General features: G+C 45.4%; 1 protein-coding gene across 4 annotated transcripts in view; it reads left to right on the top strand.

Annotated features, from left to right (window-relative positions):
* Window positions 1-26719, top strand: part of UPP1 (uridine phosphorylase 1) — a 105472-nt gene that overhangs the window by 59731 nt on the left and 19022 nt on the right. For 3 of the 4 annotated variants that reach the window (XM_053467777.1, XM_053467778.1, XM_053467776.1), the window contains 2 exons: window positions 5755-5913; window positions 15408-15522. In XM_053467777.1, the coding sequence (XP_053323752.1) occupies window positions 5755-5913; window positions 15408-15522 (274 nt within the window). The remainder of the gene's footprint in view (window positions 1-5754; window positions 5914-15407; window positions 15523-26719) is intronic. The other variant, XM_053467779.1, reaches the window with a different exon arrangement.

The following is a 26719-nucleotide window of genomic DNA, read 5'->3' as shown; positions in this document are numbered from 1 at the left end:
CGTACGGACATTTAACTAATTGAACAGGGAGGGAGATCCCCTCCCTCCTAAGTTGCAGCATTGGGGTTTTAAAACCTCAATGCTGCAACTTACCCGGCAGATCCCACTGGTCTCCCTCCCTGTTCAATTAATTAAATGTCCGTACGAGCGAACAATAAAGTCGCTCGTACGGACATTTAACTAATTGAACAGGGAGGGAGATCAGTGGCATCGGCAGGGTAAGTTGCAGCATTGGGGTTTTAAAACCCCAATGCTGCAACTTACCCTGCCGATGCCACTGGTCTCCCTCCCTGTTCAGTTAGTTAGGAGTTAACTTTGTTTTTTAAGGGGCCGTGCAAGTGAGCCTATTGGTCGCTTGCACGGCCCTTTAACCTATGGATTTCCGCTCCCGGTAACCCCTTCGATGCTGTGTTAGATAACGCAGCATCGAAGGGGTTAACGGGAGCGGAAATCCATAGGTTCGCTGTCAGGGGTTACAAAGACCGTGCGAGTGAGCCTATTGGTCACCTGCAGGGTCTTCCTCTGGCATCAACCAATTGGTTGATGCCAGAGGAGGTCCCTGTAGGCGACCAATAGGCTCATTCGCACTGCCCTGTAACCCGTGACGGCGAACCTGCGGATTTCCACTTCCGGGAACTGCCGCGAAGCCAAGGTAAGTTAGAAAAGGGGGGGAGAATGGTAGACGAAGACGAAGACACTCACGAAGATCTTCGTGGTGTGTGTCTTCGTCTTCGCCTACGTTTTACCGCCGCCGTCTTCTCTTCGGCGTGTCTTCGGAACGAACACGAAAACGCACTCTTCGTGTTCGTTTCCATGTTCGCCCGAAGACGAATGCACAAGTCTAACAAAAAGTAAAATCAGCCTTTGTCACGAAGGGGTAATGACCCGTCGATGGACGTTAAGGGATGGGGCTCACCCCGAGCATCAATGTTTCCAATCTATATTTTTATATAAAATGTAATATGCTGTTAAGCCCCAATGTCATCTAGAAAAGTTTTTTTTTTTTTTTCTTCTTTTGAAAGTTGACAACCATTTCAGTACATTTCTTTAACAGGGTACAAATAATTATTGAAACAACTATTTTGTATTAAGCAACATCCCATTCTTGGATGGGCCTTATGTAAATTGGCTGTAGAGAGTCACACCAAGGGGTAAGGTGTGAGCTTCTGGTTCAAAGTAACAAATTGAGATTTTAAAGTGTGTATGCATTTTAGAAATCTTGAGAACATTAGATACATTCAATTGATCTGGCAGCATGTGAGGTAGGAGTGCATAATTGGCATAGAAGGGAGACACTCTCTGCACATTTATTCTGGTATTGTTCCAGGGTTTGCTTGGTTCTCTGTCTTCCTGTTTTGTGTGGATGGAAGGCAAATGGCGAGAGATACCAAGTTCTTGGCAGAACGCTTTCCAAAAAAGGAGCAGTAGATTGTAATCTCTGATCAAACATGACTGAGCAAATGCTCTGAAAATACCCCTTGTTTTATAATCTGACCTCAAATAGAGGTCGGAAAATAACACTAAGATCCAGATCCCCCGCAGTGCTGCAGGGGACCCGGATCCTCCTCTCCACCATAGAAGCCCTGGCGGAAGTACCAGCCAGCAGCGGCAGGGGTTGCCTCCGTGTATTGCGCAATGTTAGCCGCCTGCCAGAGAGGTGGATCCCCCCCACAGTGCTGCAGGGGACTCGGATGCTTCTCTCTGGCAAGCCTGGTCTCAGATGTGCTTAACTGGGGGGGGGGGCAGGTTGAGTAATAAAAACAATAAATGTGTTTTTCTCAGTTTTTTTTTATTTTTCCTGCTGTTTGTTTTTAACATCCAGTTATTTTAAATAAACGAAAAACTTACGTTTATTTTTTTTAACCGATTAATCGCAAGGGACATTTTCTGATGAAGTACCTGGTACGTCCTTGGTAACGAAGCGTTTAATTACATTTATACCCACAAAAGACCAACATGGTGGATTATTGTTTATAGCAGTGTACATGTCTCTCAATCCGAGAATCTAGTTTAGTTCTGATAGAAATTGTTTTCCAATGTGCTTGTTAGAAGTGGCGTAATGGTTTTCCCTACATACTGTTTGGAACACATACTCGTGATTAGATATGTTCTCATTTGTACAAATTTTAATTTTAGCAGAGGGCTACAAAATTAATAAGGGGATTGGGTGATACTAGTTATGAAGAGAGACTTAAAATTATATATGCTAGAAAAACGGCGTCTCAGAGGGGATATGATAACATTATATAAATAAATGCAGGGCCAATATAAAGAGCTCTTCAGTGACCTGTTCGTTAACAGAAATATACAAAGAACAAGAGGTCACCCTCTGAGACTGGAAGAGCACAGGGTTCAGAGACGACAAAGGAAGGGATTCTTTACAGTGAGGGCAATAAAGATATGGAATTCACTTCCAAGTGAGGTGGTGTTATCCAATACATTAGATACCTTCAAAAGGGGCCTCAATATTTTCTTAGAAAGGCATGACATACAGGGATATAAATAGAATAACAATATTTTAGAGCTTCTTGATCCAAGGAGAAATCAGATTGGCTCTTGAAGTCAAGAAGGACTTTTTTCCCCCTGATGGCAGAATTCAAAGTAGCTTAATTAGGGTTTTTTTGCCTTCTTTTGGATCAAGAATAGAAAGGTTAGGTAGAAGGGTTGAACTTGATGGACTTAGGTAATTTTTCAACCTTACGAACTTTGTATATGTATCTATGTCCGGAAAAGAGGGACCCCAACAACACATGTTCTCTCACTGTGTTTCCCTACCTTCTCCATCAACTGCTTTCATGTCCCTGACTACTTTCCTGTATTGCCACATCTTGTCTTGCCTCTTGTTGTTCTTGTGTATTCTTCCTTGGTCTGCTTCTCTCACCGTTAACCTGACATTTTGGAGTTCTTATGCAAAAAGGGCCTCAGTGCACACAATCTCCCCCAATTTCTTTAATATACTGTACTTAATAAGTTAACTCATTGGTTATGTACAATATATTGATTTTCAATTAAATTATTTTGATTACATTGATTACTTAATACATAATGAATGAAATAAGGTTAAGAATGCTGACAATATGTTGTGAGGTGATCAGGTGAATCTGAACATCCCTTTTTTTTTTCAAATTACTAAAATACAGAGAGAGAACCTACTTTTAATTACCGTATTTTCCGGCGCATAAGATGACTTTTTAACCCGTGAAAATCTAATCAAAAGTCAGGGGTCGTCTTATACGCCGGGTACCGAAACTTACCGAGCCGGACTGGAGAATCACGAATCTCTAGGGGAGGGGCGAGCGGAGAAGCCGCCTCCCCTGGGCCGGTCTTCAGGGCCGAGCCGAGGTAGGTGCAAGATCGTGATCTCCCCAACTAGCCCTGATCAGCGGGCGCCCGATGAGCAGGGCTGGTTGGGGAGATCACGACCTCCCTCTAACTAGCCCAACATTCCGTGCTCCCTAATCAGTACGCGCCGGCTATTGATGCCGAGCGCGGGGATGACCTCATGTCCCGTGCTCGGCATCAATGCCGCCGCATAGTGAAGAGGGAGCAGTAAAGCAGAGGTCTGAAATGACAGCCCTCACGCTCCCACAACTGGATGGAAGACAGAAGATGAGAAAGGTAAGAGATGAGGAGAAAGGGGTATAAGTGCAGTGTATGTGTATGTATGTTGGTCTGAGATGGTCAGTGTATGTGTATGGTGAGGTGTGTGTAAGAGCAGTGTAGGTATTTTTGTGTTTGTAAGCTGGTGTGTGTGTGTGTGTGTGTGTGTGTATATATATATATATATATATATATGTGTGTGTGTGTGTGTGTGTGTGTAAAGGCAGGGGTGTGTGGTGAGGGCAGTGTATAAATGTGTACGGACAGGCGTATGTTAGTATGTGTAGATATATACCGTATTGGCTCGAATATAGGCCGCACTTTTTTCCCCCACTTTAAGACTTTAAAGTGGGGGTGCGGCCTATATTCGGGGTCTAGCGCCCGACAGGCAGGCCGGGCAGGCAGCGGGGTTAGGATACAGATCCCCCGCAGCGGTGCAGGGGACCTTTATCCTACTCCCCGATACGCTCAGACAGCCTCCCCTGCCAGCACTTCCCCCGGGGGGGGTGCCGGCACGGGAGGTTGTCTAAGCGCATCGTGCGGATGCGTTTTACCTCTGCACCCCTCCCCCAGGTTACCGGAGCAGACTCCCGGGTGTCTTGCGGGGTCGGCGGGGGACATCTACGCAATACAACTTTCGGTGCCGGCACCGGAAGTTGTATTGCGTAGATGTCCCCCGCCGGCCCCGCAAGACACCCGGGAGTCTGCTCCGGTAAGTTGGGGAGGGGGGGGCAGAGGAGGACAGTGGCAGCGTATCTCGGGGAGGGAGGACAGTGGCAGCGTATCTCGGGGAGGGAGGACAGTGGCAGCGTATCTCGGGGAGGGAGGACAGTGGCAGCGTATCTCGGGGAGGGAGGACAGTGGCAGCGTATGTCGGGGAGGGAGGACAGTGGCAGCGTATGTCGGGGAGGGAGGACAGTGGTAGCGTATCTCGGGGAGGGAGGACAGTGGTAGCATATCTCGGGGGGGGCAGAGTGGCAGCATGTTTTTTTGGTGCTTTTTTAAAGAAAAAAACTTTTTCTTTAAAAAAGCACCAAACTTTTAGGGTGCGGCCTATATACGGGGGCGGCCTATATCCGAGCCAATACGGTATGTATATATATATTTATATATATATTTATATATATATATATATATATATATATATATATATAATGTGTGTGTGTGTGTAAGGGCAGTGTATGTATGTATATGTCTGTGTATGGGCAGTGTATGTGTATATGTGTGTTTGTAAGCTGGTGTGTACGTGTATATGTGTGTAAAGGAAGGGTTGTGTGAGGGCAGTGTAGGTCTATACATGTGTGTGTGTGTGTCTGTGTGTGTGTGTGTGTGGACAGGCATATGTTAGGGAGAGCTGACCCACCCAATCCAAGCAGGCTTTGTATACAACAAGCAGGCAATCACCGGTAAGGTACATCTCTTGCCGTGATTGGCTGGTTGTTGTATACTGGGTAGAGGGGTAGTCTTATACGGCGAGTATAGCCCAAACTCTATATTTTAACTGGAAAAGTTGGGGGTCGTTTTATACGCCCAGTCATCTTATACGGTATATCTAACTTTTCCATTCAGGACCAAAGCAGATTATTCAACTATTAGTGTTTGGTTTGTACAGCTGATTTAGCATTCCATAAATTACTGTAGGGGTGTGTACACACATGATCTCCTCTCTCTAATCACCATTTTGACCAGACTATCTAAAGTCCTGCACAGAGGTGGATTTCCTTTGACAAACCGAAGTAGTACTTAGCTAACACTGGTCATGCAGTTTATCTGAGACAATATGTGGATAACAACACAGATTAAGAGTAGCAGGACCCCACACGTTGTTTTAGATCACAACAGGCTTTAGCTCTGGCAGGAAGCACAGGAACTATGGCAACCTAGTAGTTTTTAACCTAGTAGTTTTTAGGCAGGCAGCATTGGGTCAACAGGAGTTTTGACACTATAAAATGACTCCAATAGGTTTACCTTTCTGCCAAAGTTTGAATTTAATATTTTTATACCCTCTTAAAATTCTTACTTTATTAGATGTGTCCTGTTTTAATGCATATTAATAAAGGTAATATTTTAGATTTGGTTTACTTATACATATCTAAGCATTAAAAACAAGAACTTGTATTGTTCTATATTTATTTTTTTACCTTTCTATTTAAGTTTGTGTGTGTTGGAGGAAGCCCATCAAGGATGAAATCTTTTGCACAATACATTGCTGTGGAGTTGGAGCTTGGGGACTCAAAGACTGACATTCCCAATATTTGTGCAGGAACAGATCGTTATGCCATGTACAAAGTAGGACCTGTACTATCCGTCAGTGTAAGATGTTTTTTTTTTTCCTCTTTCTTATAAAATGTGTGTGTGTGTGTGTGTGTGTGTATATATAATATATATGTGTATATATATATATATATATATATATATATATATTATAAAATAAATGTATGATCACACTGTAGCCTAATTTGGTAAATATTGTTATGTATTTAATATGCAAAGCAGTGTAATGCTATCGCTCCAAAAAGAGAAACAGAATAGCATTTTTCTTTTTTTGTTAAATATTTTTACTAAGCGCTGCAAAAACAAAACACAATGAACAATATATCAAAACGTATCAAACATACAAATATTAGTACCATATTTGCTCAATTATAAGACAAGGTTTTTTCAGGAAAGTACCCGTCATCTTATATTCGAGGTCGTCTTATAATCAGACCTCAAATAGAGGTCTGACTACAAGACTAAGATCCAGATCCCCCGCAGCACCGCAGTGGACCTGGATCCTCCTCTTTGGCAGCCGGTGGATGTTTGGACGATGCGTGCCTGCACTTCTGCCAGGGCTTCTATGACGGAGCACTGGCGTTACATGACCTTCCAGTGCTCAGTCATAGAAGCTCCAGCAGAAGACATCCACCGGCTGCCCCATTTGACACCAGGGAGTCTGGAGCATGGGGGACTAGTCTAGGGATGCATTGGTAAGTTGGGGGGGCATATAGGGGAGTATAAGGCATATCTTGTGGGCAGATTGGTAAGTAAAGGGTAATAAGGCATATCTCGGGGGCAGAGAGTCAAATAGGGGGTATAAGGCATATCAGGGAGGCAGAGTGGCATATAGGGGGTATAAGGCATATCTGGGGGCTGAGTAGCAAGCCGTTGGGCAGATGTGCATAACTGGGGGGCAGGTTGGTAAATAAAAGGAAATAAAAACAAAAAATGCATTTTTCTCAATCATAGTTTTTATTAAATATGAAAAATAGTTTACATGTGAATTAATATTTACTAATAACTTTTTTCTTATAGGGTAGTCTTATATTCAGGCTTTTTCTTTTTTTCTAAATTCAAATCTTGGGGAGGTCGCCTTATAATCGAGCAAATACGGTAATAGGCAATATAAAGAGAGAACAGGCTAACATTTTGACTATATTTCTTTGTGAAGGGTAGGTTCTGAAACCCCTACATGATAGAGAGGTATAAATACCTTGTGGCACTTTACAAGTGAATGAAAAGGAGCTATTGCCCCTTCACTCTCATAGTGTAGTCACAATACGTCAGTACGTTCATGCACTCTAGAGCACACTTACCTAAAAAAATAACTTTATTGCGACTGGACAGTGTGGGCACCATCAAAGTTAATATAACATTACAAAGAAAGTACTAAATTATATGGTATTGGCAAATCTATATGTCAAAATGTAAAAGGATCACTTATAACAATAATCATGATTCAGAAGAAAATCAATTTATTGTCACACCATACATTCTATAAAATAAATAAAAAGTAACTAGTGAAAACATCACAGATCATATATACATGGTATATGATACATACCTGGTATATGTCGGGGGCCAGACATGGCCGATTTCAGTGTTGCTGAGTGCCTTGACATCGAGGCATTACAGCAACCTTGTTTGGGTGAAGAGAGCGACCATAGATCATGATGGTCCTGTCATGTTAATTATCATTCACTGACTGTTTTTGCGTGACGTGCCTGGACGATCAATTATTGTCAAGAGGTTAACATATTATACCTATGAATTTACATGAATTCACAATGTTGATTTTTCTATTTTATTTTGAAGTGTTTTTGACTGTGGATACATCTTTGTATCTTTATTAACTGTGACAACCCTGTCATTTACATTCTATATTCTCATTCCATGTATGTTGGATTTTCTATCCATTAATTATGTACTTTGATCTTTGTATCTATGAACTATTTGTGATATATTTTGTATGTTTTACTGGTTATTATTTATTTCATAATGTCATGTATGGTGTACCAGTGATTGATTCATGATTGTTATATATGTGGTCCTTTTACATTTTGACATATAAATTTGCCTATACCACATATTTTGATAACTTAGTAATTTTATGTTAAGTTCACACTGTCCAGTGGCAATAATGTTTTTTTTTTTTCTTTTTTACATAAGTGTACTCTACAGGCCGCCCATATCATTAACTTGTGAAGAAGTAACGCAAGATATTATTAGCCAGGGCCGGCCTTTGGGGTGTGCGACCTGTGCGACCGCACAGGGCGCCACACTCCAGGGGGCGCCGCCGCCGGGTCCTCCCCCGCCGCCGCCACGGGGTCCTCCGCCGCGGGGTCCTCCTCCGCTGCCGCTGCCGCCGCCGCGGGGTCCTCCTCCGCTGCCGCCCCCTCTGCACCTAAATGAAAACGTTGTTTTTTTTTGTTGTTGGTTTTTTTAACTTTATTTAATAACCTCCATGTTAAATAAAGTTTTTTTTTACTTTATTTAACATGGAGGATGTTAAATAAAGTTAAAAAAAACCAACAACAAAAAAAACCAACGTTTTCATTTAGGTGCAGCGGGGGCGGCGGAGGAGGAGGACCCCGCGGCGGCGGCGGCAGCGGAGGAGGACCCCGCGGCGGCGGCGGCGGTGGCAGCGGAGGACCCCGCGGCGGCGGAGGACCCCGTGGCGGCGGCGGCGGCAGCAGCGGCGGCGGTGGAGGACCCGGCGGCGGCGCCCCCTGGAGTGTGGCGCCCTGTGCGGTTTGAAGGGGCAGAGGGGGGGTAGTTTGAAGGGGCAGAGGGGGGTAGTTTGAAGGGGCAGGGGGGGTAGTTTGAAGGGGCAGAGGGGGGGTAGTTTGAAGGGGCAGAGGGGGGGTAGTTTGAAGGGGCAGAGGGGGGGGGTAGTTTGAAGGGGCAGAGGGGGGGTAGTTTGAAGGGGCAGGGGGGGTAGTTTGAAGGCACAGGGGGGGTAGTTTGATGGGGCAGAGGGGGGGTAGTGAGGGGGGGCGCCAGAGGAGTAGTTCGCACAGGGCGCCGGAACACCTAAGGCCGGCTCTGTTATTAGCTTTCGTATTATGTTGGGGTTTCAGATCCTACACTTTGGGGAATTTCACCTTAGGTATCATCCTGTCCTGTTCTTATACTTCCTATTACTTTCTTCCTGTATTGTACATTGTGTTTTGGTGTTGCAGCATCCAGTAAAAATATATAAAGATTTTTTTAATTCGAATACACCTCTCTACAATATGACAGGTGAGGTGCTTCTTTAGGCTTGAGATCCCTTGCATTTATGCACTATATGAACAAAACTATTGGCACACCTGACCATCAAACTAACAGGCACTTTTATGGCATTGCATAAATATAAAGAAATTAATATGTAATTACCCCCTTTGCAGCAGTAACAGCTTTCACTCTTCTGGGAAGGCTTTCTACAGGTCAGGCACTGATGTTGAATGAAAAGGTCTGGCTTGCCATCTCCATTCCATTTCATCCCAAAGGTATTCGATGGGTTTGAGGTCAGAGCTCTGTGTGTGCCAGTCAAATTCTTTCACACCAAAATCATCCAACCATGTCTTTATGGACTTTACTTTGTGCACCGGGGAAAAGTCGTGCTGGAATAGAAGAGGGCCTTCCCCAAAATTGGAAGCATAGCATTGTCCAAAACGTCTTGGTATACTGAAGCATTAAGATTTCCATTCACTGGAAGTAAGGGGCCAGGCCGAAAAACTGAAGGACAGCCCCATACCATTATCCCTCCTCCACGAAACTTCACATTTTGTACAATGCAGTCAGGCAAGTCAATCCACAGAACACGTTTCCACTGCTCCAGAGACCAGGGGCAGTGTCCTTTACAGCACTTGATCCAACGCTTGGCATTGTGCTTGGTGATGTGAGGCTTGTATGCAACTACTTGCTTATGGAAACCCACATTTTTTGTGCTGATATTAATCTCGGTGGAGGTTTGGAACTCTTTAGCTATGGAATCAGCAGAGCATGGGCGACTATAAAACACCTTGCGCATACTGGGGAACTATCCGTGTTTTGCCCGGAGACTCCAGAAAAACCATCGGCTCTGCGGGTCGACACCCGAATCCTCTGGGCCGTGGGAGTGGGGTACTAATGAGCCCCACTCCCCGCCCTTTTCCCCTTTAAACAGGGATGTTTCCCATAACATCAGTCGGAACGCCTCCCACTGACGTCAGTGGGCAATCCTGGCTGTGTCCCGCCAGAGCCCAGAAGTTCCCAGGTATAGGGATGACCATGCCCCACAGACCATGATCCTGCACTGTGACATTGTGTTCTTCCGCTTTGCTGAGTTGCTGCTGTTTCTAAATGCTTCTACTTTTCAACAATACCACTTACAGTTGACCGTAGTATATCTAGCAGGGATGACATTTCACTAACTGACTTATTGCATTTCAGGGTTTTGGCCTACCTGTACTGGCTTTCTTCCTCCTCATGGCTTTCTGTTTGTTAGATCGTACCCCCTTTCTCTTACAACTTTTGAATCCAGCTAACCCCTCCTCTTCCTTCAGGCTGTGACTATAATAACCCAGCTAGTTCAGTTACTAGTTGCACTTTGGTGGTTCCAGACCCGTGAGTGCGTGGTTTCAGTGGTTTTCCTGTGTATGACCCGGCCTGCCTGATTCCTATTCTGGTGCTGACTCCTGCCTGGAATTCTGACTACCCGTTCTGGCTTGATCCTCGACCACCCGCTTGTCTTATGCTTTGGCTTCTTGTTTGTTTTATTTTCTTTTTAGTAAACATTTTCACCAGTACCTCTTTTGCCACCATCCTGATTCAGTGGTACCCTGACATTACGAAAGGGCCATGAATCCTGATGGTATTGGTACTCATCCTGTTCCTTCGGTCTTCACCCGTTCAGACCAACAGGACCACAGGCTGGACCAGTTGGCTGCTGCAGTACAAACGCTTCTTAACCGTACAGCGCATTTAGAACCACCACCTCCATGACCTATACCTCCGGCTCCTTGCGTTTTTCCTGCACCAGACGTTACTGCTGAGCCACTGGTTTCCAGGAACTGCTCCCCTGCTCCAACACTATGGAGGAGACCACATCCAGTGCTGTGGCTTTTTGAACCAGGTTGGCATATATTTCTAATTTGTGCCATAGGCTTTTCCGACTGAGAGGGCCAGGGTTGGTTTCCTGATCTCTCTACTAACTGGCAAAGCTTTAGCCTGGGCTAATCCTCTTTAGGAGGTGAATAGGCCGGCTGCGCAAAATTAAGAGTTTGTGGTCTCTTTCCCTAGAGTCTTTGACGTTCCGGCCCGTGCCAACTCTGCTGCCAAACACCTTATGTCTATTTGTCAGGGGAATAGGACTGTGATTGAGTTCTGTACCTGGGCAGCAGAGTTTGGGCGGAACAACAAGGCTCTAATGGCTGCTTTCTTCCATGGTCTGAGCGATTCCATGATTCCATTAAGGATGAAGTAGCAGCCAAGGATCTCCTTACTGACCTCGAGCCTTAATCACTTTCCTGACCCTTTTTGATACAAGGCTTAGGGAAAGACCCTTTTTCAAGGAACACCTGAGGAGGCATCCTATAAGGTTGGCGCCAACCTTTTTGAACCCACCCGTTCCTCCCGCGCCTCCTGTTGACCCGGCTCTCTGAGGCCTAGAGAGTGTACCATAGGAAGGAAATGCCCTTGGCCGTCCAGGCCATTTATGGTAGACCTCTGCAGCCTTCGCTTACTACTAAGGAGACGATTCCTCTTAGGCCCTGTATAGATTACAGAGGTCTGAATAAGATTATGATCAAAAATGCATATCCAATACCATTTATCACTGAGCTTTTTGAACGATTAAAGGGGGTCAAGCTATTAACCATGGACATGAATGGAAGACAGCATTTAATACCAGAAGTGGGCACTATGAATATCTTCTTATGCCCTTTGGCTTAGGCAATGCCCCTGCTGTCTTCCAGGAGTTTATAAATGACGTACTCAGAGACATGCTACAGGAGTGTGTTGTCGTATACCTGGACGATATACACCTCCGAGAAAATGGCTGATATTGTAAGTTGGAGAAATGCGAGTTTCATAAAGACCAGGTTGCATTTTTGGGCTATATTATTTCTGATAAAGGTTTTCTATGGACCCTCAAAAGGTTTCTGCGGTACTTAATTGGCCCTGTCCTGTAGGTCTTAGGTCAGTCCTACGCTTCCTCAGTTTTGCTAATTATTACCGCAAATTCATATGCAACTTCTTTGATTTGGTCAAACCCATCACTGATCTCACCCGAAAATATGGTGATCCTCTACGATGGCCTCCGGCTGCGATTCAGGATTTGAAAAAAGCACCCGCTCCCGCCTTGGTTCACCCGGACCTGACACTACCGTTCATCCTCGAGGTAGATGCGTCTGAGACAGGAGTAGGCGCCCTTCTGTCTCAATGTCCTAAACCTGAAGGGCCACTACACCTGTGTGGCTTCTTCTCTAAGAAACTCTCTCCGGACGAATGCAACCGTCAGGTTCCACCCTTCGCAGTCTGCAATACTTAAAACTCGACGCCCAGCTCATTAGTTACCTGGATTAACCCTGCCTATATAAACCTGCCCAGCCCTTCGGTCAGGGCCTTTGCATTGAAGTTGTAGGACCGTTTTGCTCTGGCCCTGTACATGATCCTGACTTCTTCCTGGCTTCCTTCGTACCTGATCCTGAATTGTTCTGGGCTCCCAAGCTGTGTGCCACATCCAGAAGGGCTTCCTGCCAAGAGACTTACCAACTGTACTTGTTTTTCATACCAACATATTCACTACAGATCATATCAACATATTCTGCCTGTGGTTTGTTTCTTTGCGCCTCTCTGTAACAACCCTCATTATGCATTGTGGGGTACAGACGGAGCCCCTTGTATCCTCTGGACCTGGGCTCCTACCCGACCTGTTTACCCGGTTCGTGACATGCAACTATGAGATTGGTGATAGGGAACTTCTGGCTATAATTCTGGCACTCAAGGAATGGCTTCCATCTTTAATTCTAAAAGATCAAAATAATTTGACCTACCTCTCTGAGGCCAAAAGATTGAGTCCTTGGCAAGCTCGGTGGACCTTATTCCTTTCCAGGGTTAATTTTCTGGTATCTTATCTCCCGGGCTCGAAAAACATAAGTGCGGATGCTTTATCGACAATTCACTTCCTCTTACAGAGAAAAAGTGCCTCCTACACCGATTATTCATCCCGATCGCATCCTGGCAAACATCCGTACCAGTCTGACCTCACCATTGGTGGAGAAAATCCTGGCTGCACAAAATCAGGCTCCACCGTGCAAACTGCCTGGCAAGTACTACTTACCTGTTCCCCTCTGACATTCGTTGTTGCGCGCTTACCATTGTTCTAAGGCCGCGGGTCATCCTGGTAAAATTAAATGTTTTGGTCTATGACCCATCAATTCTGGTGGCCCAGAATCTGTATTGGTAAGGAATTTGTTGCCTCCTGCCCGACGTGTGTTCAAAGTCAAATCCGGGGCATCTTCCTGTGGGTTTATTGCAACCTATCCCCAATGGCGAAAGACACTGGACACACATTTCCATGGACTTCATTGTGGAACTTCCTTCCTCCCAGAACAATGCTGTCATTCTGGCGGTAGTGGATCAGTTCTCCAAGTTGTGCCACAGTATCCCACTTAAGAAACTCCCATCTGCGCAAGAATTGGCAAAGGGAGATCTTTAGGCTGCAGGGAATACCTAAAGAAATAGTGTCGGATAGAGGGAGTCCGTTTGTTTCTCTCTTTTGGCGTTCCTTTTGTCTCCAGTTGGGGATCTGCTTTTCCTCGGCTTACCACTCATAATCTAACGGAGCCGCAGAACGCTCAAACCAGGGCTTGGAGCAATACCTTCGTTGTTACGTTTCGGATCATCAGAATAACTGGTCTGACCTGTTGCCTTGGGCAGAGTTTGCACATAATAGCCATATATCCACCGCCCCTGGTCTATCGCCTTTCCTGGTGAACTGGGGAATGCAACCTGACATCCTAAAACCACTTGTTTGCAACCAATTAACTGCTTCAGCTCCTCGTCCGATCCAGGTTAATGGTCATGATGAATATGAAGTTCAGTCTATCGGGTTCTCGGGTGTCCAGGGGTCGTCTGTGTTATTTAGTTAATTGGGAAGGATACGGACCTGAGAAACTATCTTGGTGTCATAAATCAAGTACTTACCCCCGCCATCGTTCCCACGCTGAAACGCTGCCTCGTGTTGTCTCTGCTCCTTCCTGGCTTACTGACACGGCAGCAAGCAGGGCCTCTCCAGCTACACGCCCCCGCAGCTGCAGCCGGAGGTTAACGGGAGGGAGGGGGCGCTCGCTCCGTTGCCAGGGAGATACGTCTCTCTCTAGCTGCCGGCAGAATCAAGTTGAACATAGGACACGCTCCACCGTTGCCATAGTAACAAGTTTCAAATGCTGATGTCATTTTGGCGCCAAATTTTAACGTATTTAGATGCTTCAGTCCCAGTATCCTTTGCTGAATTATCAGTTGAATTCCTATGCTGAAGTGTTCTCTGTTTTGACCCTTTGTGTACCAGGCCCTATTCTGGCTTACCGACTGTTGACCACTTGCTGCCTGCCTTTTACCCTTGCTTGTATTTCGACTCTGCCTCCGCTCGTGCCCCATTGTACCTCGCCTGGATTTTCCCGTGTGGATTGTTTTTTTGCGATTAGGAACCCTTTCGCTTACCAGCTCGCATATTGATCGTGACACTTGGGTGCCTGCCTAGGATGTTAATGCCCCTAGGCTGGTACGAGCCTTTCATGCACAATTCCCCTCTAAACCTGGACCCTCCCCGCGGGGGAGAGGTCGTTAGGGGAATGATACTGTCAGGGTTTTGGCCTACCTATACTGGCTTTCCTTCTCCTCGTTTGTTTTCTTCCTCTTACAACTTTTTAATCCAGCTAACCCCTTCTCTTCCTTCCGACTGTGACTATAAATACCCAGCTAGTTCAGTTGCTAGTTGCCATTTGGTGTTTCCAGATCCATGAGTGCGTGCTTTCAGTGGTTTTCCTGTGTTTGACCCAGCCTGCCTGACTCCTATTCTGGTGCTGAATCCTGCCTGATTTTGGACTATGTGGATTTCTGGACTCCTGACCTTGGCTTGATCCTCGACCACCCACTTGTCTTATGCTTTGGCTTGTTGTTTTTATTTTATTTTTAATAAACATTTTGACCAGTACCCTTTTGCCTCCGTATTGATTCGGTGGTACCCTGACATTGCAAAGGTGGCATCATATCGAAGTGCCGCTCTTAGTAAATACAGACTGCTTTGCCAGATGTCTGATTTTATACAATGGGTTGCAATGGGTCTGAATCACTTGATTTCAATAGTAAAGAGGTGTGTCCCAATACTTTTGTCCATAAAGTGAATTTATATCTATATATTATGCAGTGCAGTCTGGACTTTATTTGTGTTCTATTTAATATGTAATCCAGTTGTAGATCATTTAAGTATATCATTTAAGAATAAGAAAAGATAAATAAGATTTATTTTCATTACCCTTTTTTGCATCTAATTTTTTTTTTTTTTTTTTTTTTTTTTTTAGCATGGTATGGGAATTCCATCCATTTCTATTATGCTTCATGAACTGTTAAAATTGCTTCACTACTCCAAATGCTCCAATGTCACTATTATTCGCATCGGCACATCTGGTGGTGTAGGTAATACACATTATTGTACTGTAGATTTGTATATACAGTTGTGATCAAGTTTGCATACCCTCTGGAATTGGTAATATATCTACAGGCAAAACACATTTCTTTTATTTCTTATGATATTCATATTCAACTGTAAGTTACAACAGAATGTAATGGTAAATAACACACCAAAATTAGACAAAAAAATAAATAACAATATTATATATATATATATATATATATATATATATATATATATATATATATATATATATATATATACAGTGTGTGTATATATATATATATATATATATATATATACAGTATATATATATATATATATATATATATACATACAGTATCTAACAAAAGTGAGTACACCCCACATTTTTGTAAATATTTTATTATATCTTTTCATGTGACAACACTGAAGAAATGACTCTGCTATAATGTAAAGTAGTGAGTGTACAGCCTGTATAACAGCGTAAATTTGCTGTCCCATCAAAATAACTCGACACACAGCCGTTAAGGTCTAAACCTTGGCAACAAAAGTGAGTACACCCCTAAATGGAAATGTCCAAATTGGGCCCAATTAGCCATTTCCCCCTCACCGGTGTCACGTGACTAGGTCTCAGGTGTGAATGAAGAGCAGGTGTGTTAAATTTGGTGTTATCGCTCTCACACTCTCTCATACTGGTCACTGGAAGTTCAACATGGCACCTCATGGCAAAGAACTCTCTGAGGATCTGAAAAAAAAGAATTGTTGCTCTACATAAAGATGGCCTAGGCTATAAGAAGATTGGCAAGACCCTGAAATTGAGCTGCAGCACGGTGGGCAAGACCATACAGGGGTTTCACAGAACAGGCGACCAAAGAAATTGAGTGCACATGCTCAGCGTCATATCCAGAGGTTGTCTTTGGGAAATAGACTTATTAGGGCTGCCAGCATTGCTGCAGAGGTTGAAGGGGTGGGGATCACCCTGTCAGTGCTCAGACCATACGCCGCATACTGCATCAAATTGGTCTACATGGCATCCCAAAAGGAAGCCTCTTCTAAAGATGATGCACAAGAAAGCCCGCAACACTCAACACTCAAGGAAACAATGTAAAATTGTTTAGTTGTGCAGTTGGTCCAAATGCAAAAAAATACACACCTCGCATTCATAACCCGGACATAAATTGGGATAGAGGGACTAGTAGTTCTGCAAGGGGATTCAGGTTTTTGAACCTGTTAAATTACACATTCGTGTCATAGCTGGTACAAGCACCAACTAGAAAGGATACTTGTTTGGATCTGGTGATAACAAACAATGTTGATCTTGTGCCTAACATTCAAGTGGGGGAGCAATTGGGTAATAGTGATCACAATATGGTCTCTTTTGAAATAAACTCAAAAAAGAAATTGCCCATGGGGAATACTAAAACGTATAATTTTAAGAAGGCCAATTTCAATAAGATAAGGACAGCTTTGCACCTTATTGACTGGCAAAAACTCTTCAGGGATAAAAATACTGAGGAAATACTGGTTCCTATTTTCAAAAAGGGTTAAAAATCTGTGCCCGGAAATTATAGACCTGTGAGCTTAACTTTCGTGGATGGGAAAGTATTTGAAGGGCTGTTTAGGGATAATATTCAATAATTCCTTGGGAAGAACAGTATTATTAGCAAAAATCTGCATGGTTTTATGAAACATAGGTCCTGTCAAACTAATTTAATTGCATTCTATGAAGAAGTAAGTAGAAGTGTAGATCAGGGTGTTGCAGTGGATGTAATCTACTTGGATTTTGCCAAGACGTTTGACACACAATAGGTTAGTATTCAAACTGAAAGAAATTGGTCTAGATGCAAATTTTTGTTCTTGGGTGGAACATTGGCTTAGAGGTAGAGAACAGAGAGTTGTTATAAATGGTAAATTTTCAAGCTGGTCAAAAGTGGTAAGTGGTGTCCCTCAGGGTTCTGTTCTGGGACCAATTTTATTCAACATATTTATAAATGACCTGGCAGTAGGCATTGAAAGTCATGTTTCTGTGTTTGCAGATGACACTAAGCTAGGTAAAGTTATATAGGGCGAGCAGGATATTACTGTGCTGCAGAGGGATCTAGGTAGACCGGGGGACTGGGCACACAAATGGCAGATGAAATTCAATGTAGATAAATGTAAAGTTATGCACTTCGGGGTAGCGAATGCTCAAGCAACCTCCACCCTAAACGGTAGTGAATTAGGGGTGACGACAAATGAGAAGGATTTGGGAATTTTTATAGACAACAAACTAGGCAACAATGTGCAATGTCAGTCTGCGTTGCTAAGGCCAGTAAGGTATTGTCGTGTATAAAAAGGGGCATCAAGTCGCGGGATAAAGATATAATTTTGCCTCTGTAAAAATCAATGGTAAGGCCGCACCTTGAATATGCTGTGCAATTTTGGGCACCTATTCTAAAGAAGGATATATTATAGCACTAGAATGGGTGCAGAGGCGGGCTACAAAATTAATAAAAGGAATGGAGCACTATAGTTATGAAGAAAGGTTAACTAATTTAAATCTGTTTAGTTTAGGAAAAATGTCGCCTCAGAGGGGATATGATAACATTATATAAATATATTCGGGGGCCAATACAAACCATTGTGTGGAAATCTGGACTATGCATAGGACACGTGGTCATGCGTTCAGACTGGAAGAAAGGAGATTTAGACTAAAGCAGAGGTTTTTTACAGTAAGGACAACAAGGATGTAGAATTCTCTGCCTGCATAGGTAGTTTTATCAGAGTCTGTACAGACGTTTAAACTGCAACTGGATGGATACCTGGAAAAACATAATATTCGGCGATATAATCTTTAATTATGGGGAAACAGCTTATTGATCCAAGGAGAAATCTGACTGCCATTTTGGGGTCGAGAAGGAATTTTTTTCCCTGGTTAGTGCAAAATTGGAAAGAGCGAAACCGGGGTTTTTTTTGCCTTCTTTTGGATCAACAGCAACAAATTAACAGATATAGGAAAGGCTGAACTTGATGGACGCATGTCTTTTTTCAGCCTATGTAACTATGTAATAACCAATAACCCAACAAACCCATGCATGGGGGTATCGCTGTACTCGGGAGATGTTACTGAACACATATGAAAGGGACATATACCGGGAGCAGTTAACTCATACCAGAAGTAAAACGTGTGTGGCAAAAAAACACACAAGAAAATACTACTATTCCAATTTGAAAAAATGCACACCTCCCAAATGTGGCCTTTTAGTATCCGAACAACCCAACAAACACATGCATGTGGGGTATCACTGTGCTCAGGAGATGTTGCTGAACACGTATTGCGGTGTTGTGTGTCAGTGACTTGTACCAGGAGCGGTAAGTTCATACCGGAAGTACAATGTGTGTGGGGGAAAAAAAATAAAGTTTGACAAAGGCTGATGGTAGAATTAGTGCATGGAAAGGGTTAAAATACCAGCATTTTAAATACCCTGGGGTGTCTAGTTTTTAAAAATATATGGTTTGATGGGGTTAATTGTGTTGGCCGGCTTCAAAGACCACATGAGGCAGAATGACCAGATTTGGGGGAAAAACGCTACTTGTAATTATTGCCCAATAACGCAGAAAAACACAGGTTTTTCATTAGTTTTTAAAACATGTTTAAAATAAAAGTGAGAAAAAGTCCATTTTTACCATATTTTATCATTTTTTTTTATAGTAAATTAGATATGTTAAAAATACTGGTATCTAAAGAAAGCCCTGCTTGTCCTGGAAAAAAAAATATATATAATGTGTGTGGGTGCACGAAAATATTAAGAGCCTTTGTCCCAAAGTGTGCTATGAGTAAGAAACTGTCTTGTCGTTATGGTGCAAAACAATGCGCGTCTATAATAACAATCAACAAAATAAGAATAGCATTTGAGCAAATAGGCACATTGCAGATTTGCAAACTGCATATTCATCAACTTAATTAGCTCAGATGCCACGCCGACCTGGAGGTTTATGGGGTGGAGGAAGGCCCTGTGCCCCCATTGTGGAGGAGAAGATGAGGAAGGAGACCCCATGACCCCATTGGGGGAGGAGAAGATGGTGAGGAAGGCCCTATGCCCCCATTCCGAGCACGGGAATCTGGGTAGAACTTTCTGTTTAGCCAGGTGCAAAAGTGCAAATTGTACTTATTTCTTGTGTGTTTGTGAACAGACCTAAGAGTATTGTCTTCTCTTGGCAGTGACTGCCGCTGAGAAATAATGACTTGAGATACTGTAACTGTGATAATTTGCAATAGGCTTCTAGTATCTTCACCTTGTCTTTATTGCGGTTGATTTTTTAATCCAATGCAGCGCGCCCTTTCATTGGTCAGCATATCTTGCGGGAAAGCGGAGTTAAATTCGAAGGGAGATGAGTTCTTCACCATCTCTTGGAGCCCAATTTTCTAGGTCTTCAATGCGCTCATGCAAAAGTGTGATAGTTTCCTCATGACTTTGGACTATTCTCTTGGCAGCATTGTTCTTGTCCTGAACATCAGACACTCTGAAAGCGAGCCATTTACCTACATGAAAAAACCCACCCTAGGACATACTGTTCCCGGGTTCCGGAATGTTGCTGACAGAGTGGATGGATTATTGGGAGGGGCTGGGGAAGACCTAGCTGTCATGGTCCATATTAGTACCAATGACAAAGTCAGTGGAAAATGGAAGGTCCTAAGGAATGATCTCAGGGAATTAGAAAGTAAACTGAAGAAAATGACCTCCAAGGTAGTATTCTCAGAAACATTACCTGTGCAGCGCAAATGTGAAGGCTGATGTATATTAGCCTGTAGTTGTGGGAGGGGCTATGGTTATTTAACCAACGCTTCTCCCTTCCACAGCTACGTTACAGCTCCTAGCATTGGTTGATGCTATACAGGAAGTGATGTCACGGAACTTCAGGAAGGAACATTGTGGTTTTCGGCTAGTATTGGCTGTGCAGCATGTCTGCGTTTCAGGAGCCAAACAACTCCTGCAAATCAGGTTTTTTCGGGGTTATTCGAGAGGGGGCACCCCCTTCCGGTTATACTATATACTCATTGCTTGCTATGTAGTTTATTATTTAATTTACGGGGTCTACGCGGGGTTTTGTTGTTGGTACAGACTGCTTTGTGTATACAGGGCGTTGCGCAGGTGCTGTTAATCAAACATAAACCTTCCCAACACTGTTTTCACTTTCTTCGTAATCTCTATATGTTTCTTTTACTAACCGTGTCTAATTACAACATCTGTGTTAAAGGTAGCAGTTCACTGGAGCTATGCTGGGTACTCTTCTTGATTTGGATTGTTTATATGTATGCATGGCCACACAGGTGCACTTCTCATACTCAGATGTTACTAAGCCTGTTTAACCGTTTTACTACCGATACCTGTTGGCTACCTCTAGTCCTGCACTACACATCATTAAGCACGCTCTTTCCTTCATGCTTTTATACTGTTCAGCTCATGTTACTATGTCTTTACTTTTACGGAGGTTCATTTCCTTATCCAGTCGCTCGCTATATCGTTCTTGGAGTTACTCATGGTATGTTACAGCTGGTCAATTACATTGGTTGTTGGAGTTCTTTCAAATTATACTTAACTCCATTTAATTAATGTACACACCATTGGTGGATAACAATCAGCATACAAGCTACATTCACTAGTTTACTCTGTTGGTCTCCTACCGCTTTTGCTGGGAGGCTGTTCCACGTATTAACTGGCCCTGTTTGAGAAATTTCTGTTGCTAGAGTCAGATAGGGTTGCCAGTTAACCACTTTTTTTTCTTTTTCTTCTTCATTAACCCTTTGTTCGCTGTTAGTGCGTCTTATTTAGGACAAGTGCCCAAGTGCTCACATGATTTGTATTAGAGCTGAAACAACGAATCGATAAAATCGATAATAATCGATAACGGAAATCATCGATAACGATTTCCGTTATCGATTAATCGAGTGATCAATTCGTTGTTGGAGCACTCGGCTCCTTTTACTTACCTCCGCGAGCGTTCCCCGCTTCTGCTACACGCTCTGCAGTCTCCGCCTTCTAGCTACGTGACGGATGTGACGCGTTCCGGAGGTAAGTATTCTTCATGTCTATGTGCACGGATCGCACAGAGCCACTCGCACAGAGCGAATCGCTCTGTGCGAATGGAGCCACTCGCACAGAGCGGTTCGCTCTGTGCGAGTGGCTCCACTCGCACAGAGCGGTTCGCTCTGTGCGAGTGGCTTCATTCGCACAGAGCGGTTCGCTCTGTGCGAGTGGCTCCATTCGCACAGAGCGGTTCGCTCTGTGCGAGTGGCTCCATTCGCACAGAGCGGTTCGCTCTGTGCGAGTGGCTCCATTCGCACAGAGCGGTTCGCTCTGTGCGAGTGGCTCCATTCGCACAGAGCGGTTCGCTCTGTGCGAGTGGCTCCATTCGCACAGAGCGGTTCGCTCTGTGCGAGTGGCTCCATTCGCACAGAGCGGTTCGCTCTGTGCGAGTGGCTCCATTCGCACAGAGCGGTTCGCTCTGTGCGAGTGGCTCCATTCGCACAGAGCGGTTCGCTCTGTGCGAGTGGCTCCATTCGCACAGAGCGGTTCGCTCTGTGCGAGTGGCTCCATTCGCACAGAGCGGTTCGCTCTGTGCGAGTGGCTCCATTCGCACAGAGCGGTTCGTGAGTGTGGGTGCAGGGCAGAGTGGGGGTGGGGGTGCAGGGCAGAGTGGGGGTGGGGGTGCAGGGCAGAGTGGGGGTGGGGGTGCAGGGCAGAGTGGGGGTGGGGGGTGCAGGGCAGGAGACTGGGTGCAGGGCAGAGTGGGGGTGGGGATGCAGGGTGTGAGTGTGGGTGCAGAGCAGAGTGGGAGACTGGGTGCAGGGCAGAGTGGGGGTGGGGATGCAGGGCAGGGTGTGAGTGTGGGTGCAGGGCAGAGTGGGTGCAGGGCAGAGTGTGAGTGTGGGGGCAGGGCAGAATGTGGGGGCAGGGCTGGGTGCAGGGCAGAGTTAGAGACTGGGTGCAGGGGCACAGTGCAAAGTGCTGGGTGCAAAGTGCCAGTGCTGGGTGCAAAGTGCCAGGGCTGGGTGCAAAGTGCTGGGTGCAAAGTGCCAGGGCTGGGTGCAAAGTGCAAAGTGCTGGTGCAAAGTGCTGAATGCTGGGTGCAAAGTGCTGGATGCAAAGTGCCAGGGCTGGGGCAAAGTGCTGGGTGCAAAGTGCTGGGTGCAAAGTGCCAGGGCTGGGTGCAAAGTGCTGGGTGCAAAGTGCTGGGTGCAAAGTGCTGGGTGCAAAGTGCTGGGTGCTGGGGCAAAGTTTCTTGAACAGTAATAGTCCACCTCTTTTCAGAATGTTTGGGGTTATTTTGTTTCATAAATATTGTGTTTGGGTTCTTGTACTTTGAAAATATTGTTTTTTATTACATCATAACAAAATAAGAATGTTAATGTAAATTTTAAGTTGTTTTTTAACATCCAGTTCATTAAATTCTTTTAAATAAACGAAAAATTTGCATATTGTTTTTTTTTATCCGATTAATCGATTAATCGAAAAAATAATCGGCCGATTAATCGATTATTAAAATAATCGTTAGTTGCAGCCCTAATTTGTATATATATACCGTATTGGCTCGGATATAGGCCGCACTTTTTCCTCCCACTTTAAGTCTTTAAAGTGGGGGTGAGGCCTATATTCGGGGTCTAGCGCCCGACGCCCGGGACATGCAGTCCCGGGCGCCGGACAGGCAGCGGGGTTAGGATACAGATCCCCCGCAGCGGTGCAGGGGACCTTTATCCTACTCTCCGATACGCTCAGACAGCATCCCCTGCCAGCACTTCCCGCGGAGGGGAGTGCCGGCACGGGAGGTTGTCTAAGCGCATCGTGCGGACGGTCACCGGCTGTGGCCATGTGGGTAAACGGCCTCCGCTGCCGGCACGTCTGCACGATGTGCTTTAACAATCTCCCTTGCCGGGAATTCCTACAGGGGGAGTCCCGGCAAGGGAGATTGTTAAAGCACATCGTGCAGATGTCCCGGCAGCGGAGGTTGTTTACCCGCATCGCCACAGCCGGTGACCGTCCGCACGATGCGTTTTACCTCTGCCCCCAAGACTTACCAGAGCAGACTCCCGGGTGTCTTGCGGGGCCGGCGGGGAACATCTACGCAATACGCGTATACAACTTCCGGTGCCGGCACATCCGCTGAGTGCTGGCACCGCGGAAGTTGTATACGCGTATTGCGTAGATGTCCCCCGCCGGCCCCTCAAGACACCCGGGAGTCTGCTCTGGTAAGTCGGGGGGGGGGTTGCAGAATGGCAGCATATCTCGGGGGGGGGGGGACAGTGGCAGCATATCTCGGCGGGGGGAGGAGGAGGACCGTGGCAGCATATCTCGGTGGGGGGAGGACAGTGGCAGCATATCTCGGGGGGGGGGGAGACAGAGTGGCAGCATGTTTTTTTGGTGCTTTTTTTAAAGAAAAAAAACTTTTTCTTTAAAAAAGCACCAAACTTTTAGAGTGCGGCCTATATACGGGGGCGGTCTATATCCGAGCCAATACGGTATATATTTTGTTGCTTTGGTCTGCAAGTACTTTCGGCCATAGGTCTCCTTTTCCTAGACGCCTCCAAAGCAGTTAACGACGGGACAGCCACCTCATGTTCTGTTATTCCCTCTGTCACTGTTATTGCTAATTGAGGAACTGTATGTTGCCCTCGCCTGCTTCTGCTGGCAGGCTGTTCCACGTATCAACGGGTCGAATTTTCTTAACGTTACTCTACACTATTCATCTTGGCCATGTGATAAGTCGTGTATGTTATGTAGTCTCTGTGCTGGTTCTTGTATGTGCAGGTTACATTTGTTGTGTATTTCTGGTAGTAGGCACTCTCGCTGGCCCCCCAAACTCTCGCTGGCCCCCCTCTTTTATTCATTATTGGTGCTTGTTATTTAGGACAAGTGCCCAGGTCACGTGGTCTGTTTATGTATAGTTGTCGCATTTGGTCTTCAAGTACTTTCTGTTACAGGTCTTCTTAACTAGTTGTCTAGTCAGTTACTAAGCGGACAGCCACCTCAGGTACGGTTATTTCCTTTTTTTGCTAATTCAGGTACTCATTGTTGGCCTCTACCGCTTCTGCTGGGAGGTGGTTCCACGTATAAACCGTCCCGCTTGGATTTTTTTTTTATTATTATTTTTTTCCTCACGTTACTCTACACGATTACAGCTTGGCCGCATGATAATTCGTGTAGGTTTTTATGTTTTCACTGTGCTGCGTGTTATTTAGGATAAGTGTCCAGGTCACGTGGTTTGTTGCTTTTGGTCTTCCAGTACTTTATGCTATAGGTCTTCTCTACCTAGTCGCCTCTTAAGCAGTCCCTGAGCGGACTGCCACCTTAGGTACTTGTTGCTAATTCAGGTATTCATGGTTGGCTTCTGCTGGGAGGTGGTTCCACGTATCAACCGTCCCGCTCAAAAAAAAAATAAAAAAAAAATAAAATAATTCTTCATGTTATTCTAGGTTTTTTATGTTTTCACTGTGCTGCGTGTTATTTAGGATACGTGTCCAGGTCACGTGATTATTGTGGTACTCTGTTTTATCTCATTGTCTGGTTTCCCATTCCTATAATTAGATTACCGACAGGTCGGTTCCTGTCATTACAACCGGGCCCCTCTTCCAATGATTGGAAGAAACAGATGTTCCGTGGGGTTGCTAACCTTAGAGTGTCAGGTTTAGTGAGTCAGAAAGGAGGCAATATTCTCTAGACCTTGTTACGTCCCCGCTTAGATAGATGGCCTCCTTGAACTAGGCAGTTGGAAGCCCAGCTTGCACCGGAAGGCCTGCCCCCTTCCTCTCCTGCATTGATGCCATTGGGCCCTACCAAAGCGATGTGCCCCGGGGCATTATTTCCCAAGCAATGTCCATCGCCTTTTAGTGTGGAATCTGGTTTTAAGAGAAGCTGCTCTTTTCATCCCTCCCCAAAATTCCTGATTAGGGTTTATCATGTGGTTCCTATACAGGTATTGTGGCTGTACCTCAAGAAGCTCCATAGGTACAACCTCATTTCGGCCTTAAGTAGACCCAGAGGCGGAGGATCTTCTCTTGTTACAAGAGTTGGCAACAGGGTTTTATTATCGGCCCTTTGATTCCCCTCCTTTTCCGACCTGGAAGGTTAGCCTGATTGCTATCGCTGTAAGCAAATTCTCAAATCGAACAGGCCGGTTTTGAATTGTCTGCCCCTTATTCCCCATACGAGCTTCAGCATCAATTCTCTCATTCCGGCTGATTAGTTTTTCCTTAAATGAGCCTCCATGGGTACAGTATTCAGGCCAGAGTCAATGGGTGGGGGTAAGCTCATGGTTGTCGCTCCACGTCCGTGAGTCCGTTACATGTCTGCTTCTCAGGCTCCACGTCCGTGAGTCTGTTGCATGCCTGCTTCTCCACGTCCGTGAGTCTGTTGCATGTCTGCTTCTCCACGTCCGTGAGTCTGTTGCATCCCTGCTTCTCCATGTCCGTGAGTCTGTTGCATGCCTGCTTCTCCACGTCCGTGAGTCCGTTGCATGCCTGCTTCTCCACGTCCGTGAGTCCGTTGCATGCCTGCTTCTCCACGTCCGTGAGTCCGTTGCATGCCTGCTTCTCCACGTCCGTGAGTCCGTTGCATGCCTGCTTCTCCACGTCCGTGAGTCCGTTGCATGCCTGCTTCTCCACGTCCGTGAGTCCGTTGCATGCCTGCTTCTCCACGTCCGTGAGTCCGTTGCATGCCTGCTTCTCCACGTCCGTGAGTCCGTTGCATGCCTGCTTCTCCACGTCCGTGAGTCCGTTGCATGCCTGCTTCTCCACGTCCGTGAGTCCGTTGCATGCCTGCTTCTCCACGTCCGTGAGTCCGTTGCATGCCTGCTTCTCCACGTCCGTGAGTCCGTTGCATGCCTGCTTCTCCACGTCCGTGAGTCCGTTGCATGCCTGCTTCTCCACGTCCGTGAGTCCGTTGCATGCCTGCTTCTCGGGCTCCGTGTCCGTGAGTCCGTTGCATGTCTGCTTCTCGGGCTCTAGCTCCGGTGAGTGGGACGTTTAGAGAAAGGATTGAGTGTGAGCCTTCTGGTCTCGCTCAGTGACTGTCATCATTCACTCATCTTCTAACGCATTGACGATTATACGCAAACTGTCCCTCAGAGCTGACAATCTGATCGTATCCGCTATTACTGTATTTGCTCGACTATAAGACGGGGTTTTTTTCCCGGTGCGGGGAACTCTGATCTCTGACAGCCTGGGAAGGTCTGCAAGATGGACGC

The sequence above is a fragment of the Spea bombifrons genome, chromosome 5 (assembly GCF_027358695.1).
Source record: "Spea bombifrons isolate aSpeBom1 chromosome 5, aSpeBom1.2.pri, whole genome shotgun sequence".
Classification (NCBI taxonomy): Eukaryota; Metazoa; Chordata; class Amphibia; order Anura; family Pelobatidae; genus Spea; species Spea bombifrons.
Note: the sequence above shows the minus strand (reverse complement) of the source record. Positions and strands in the feature narration are given on the sequence as shown.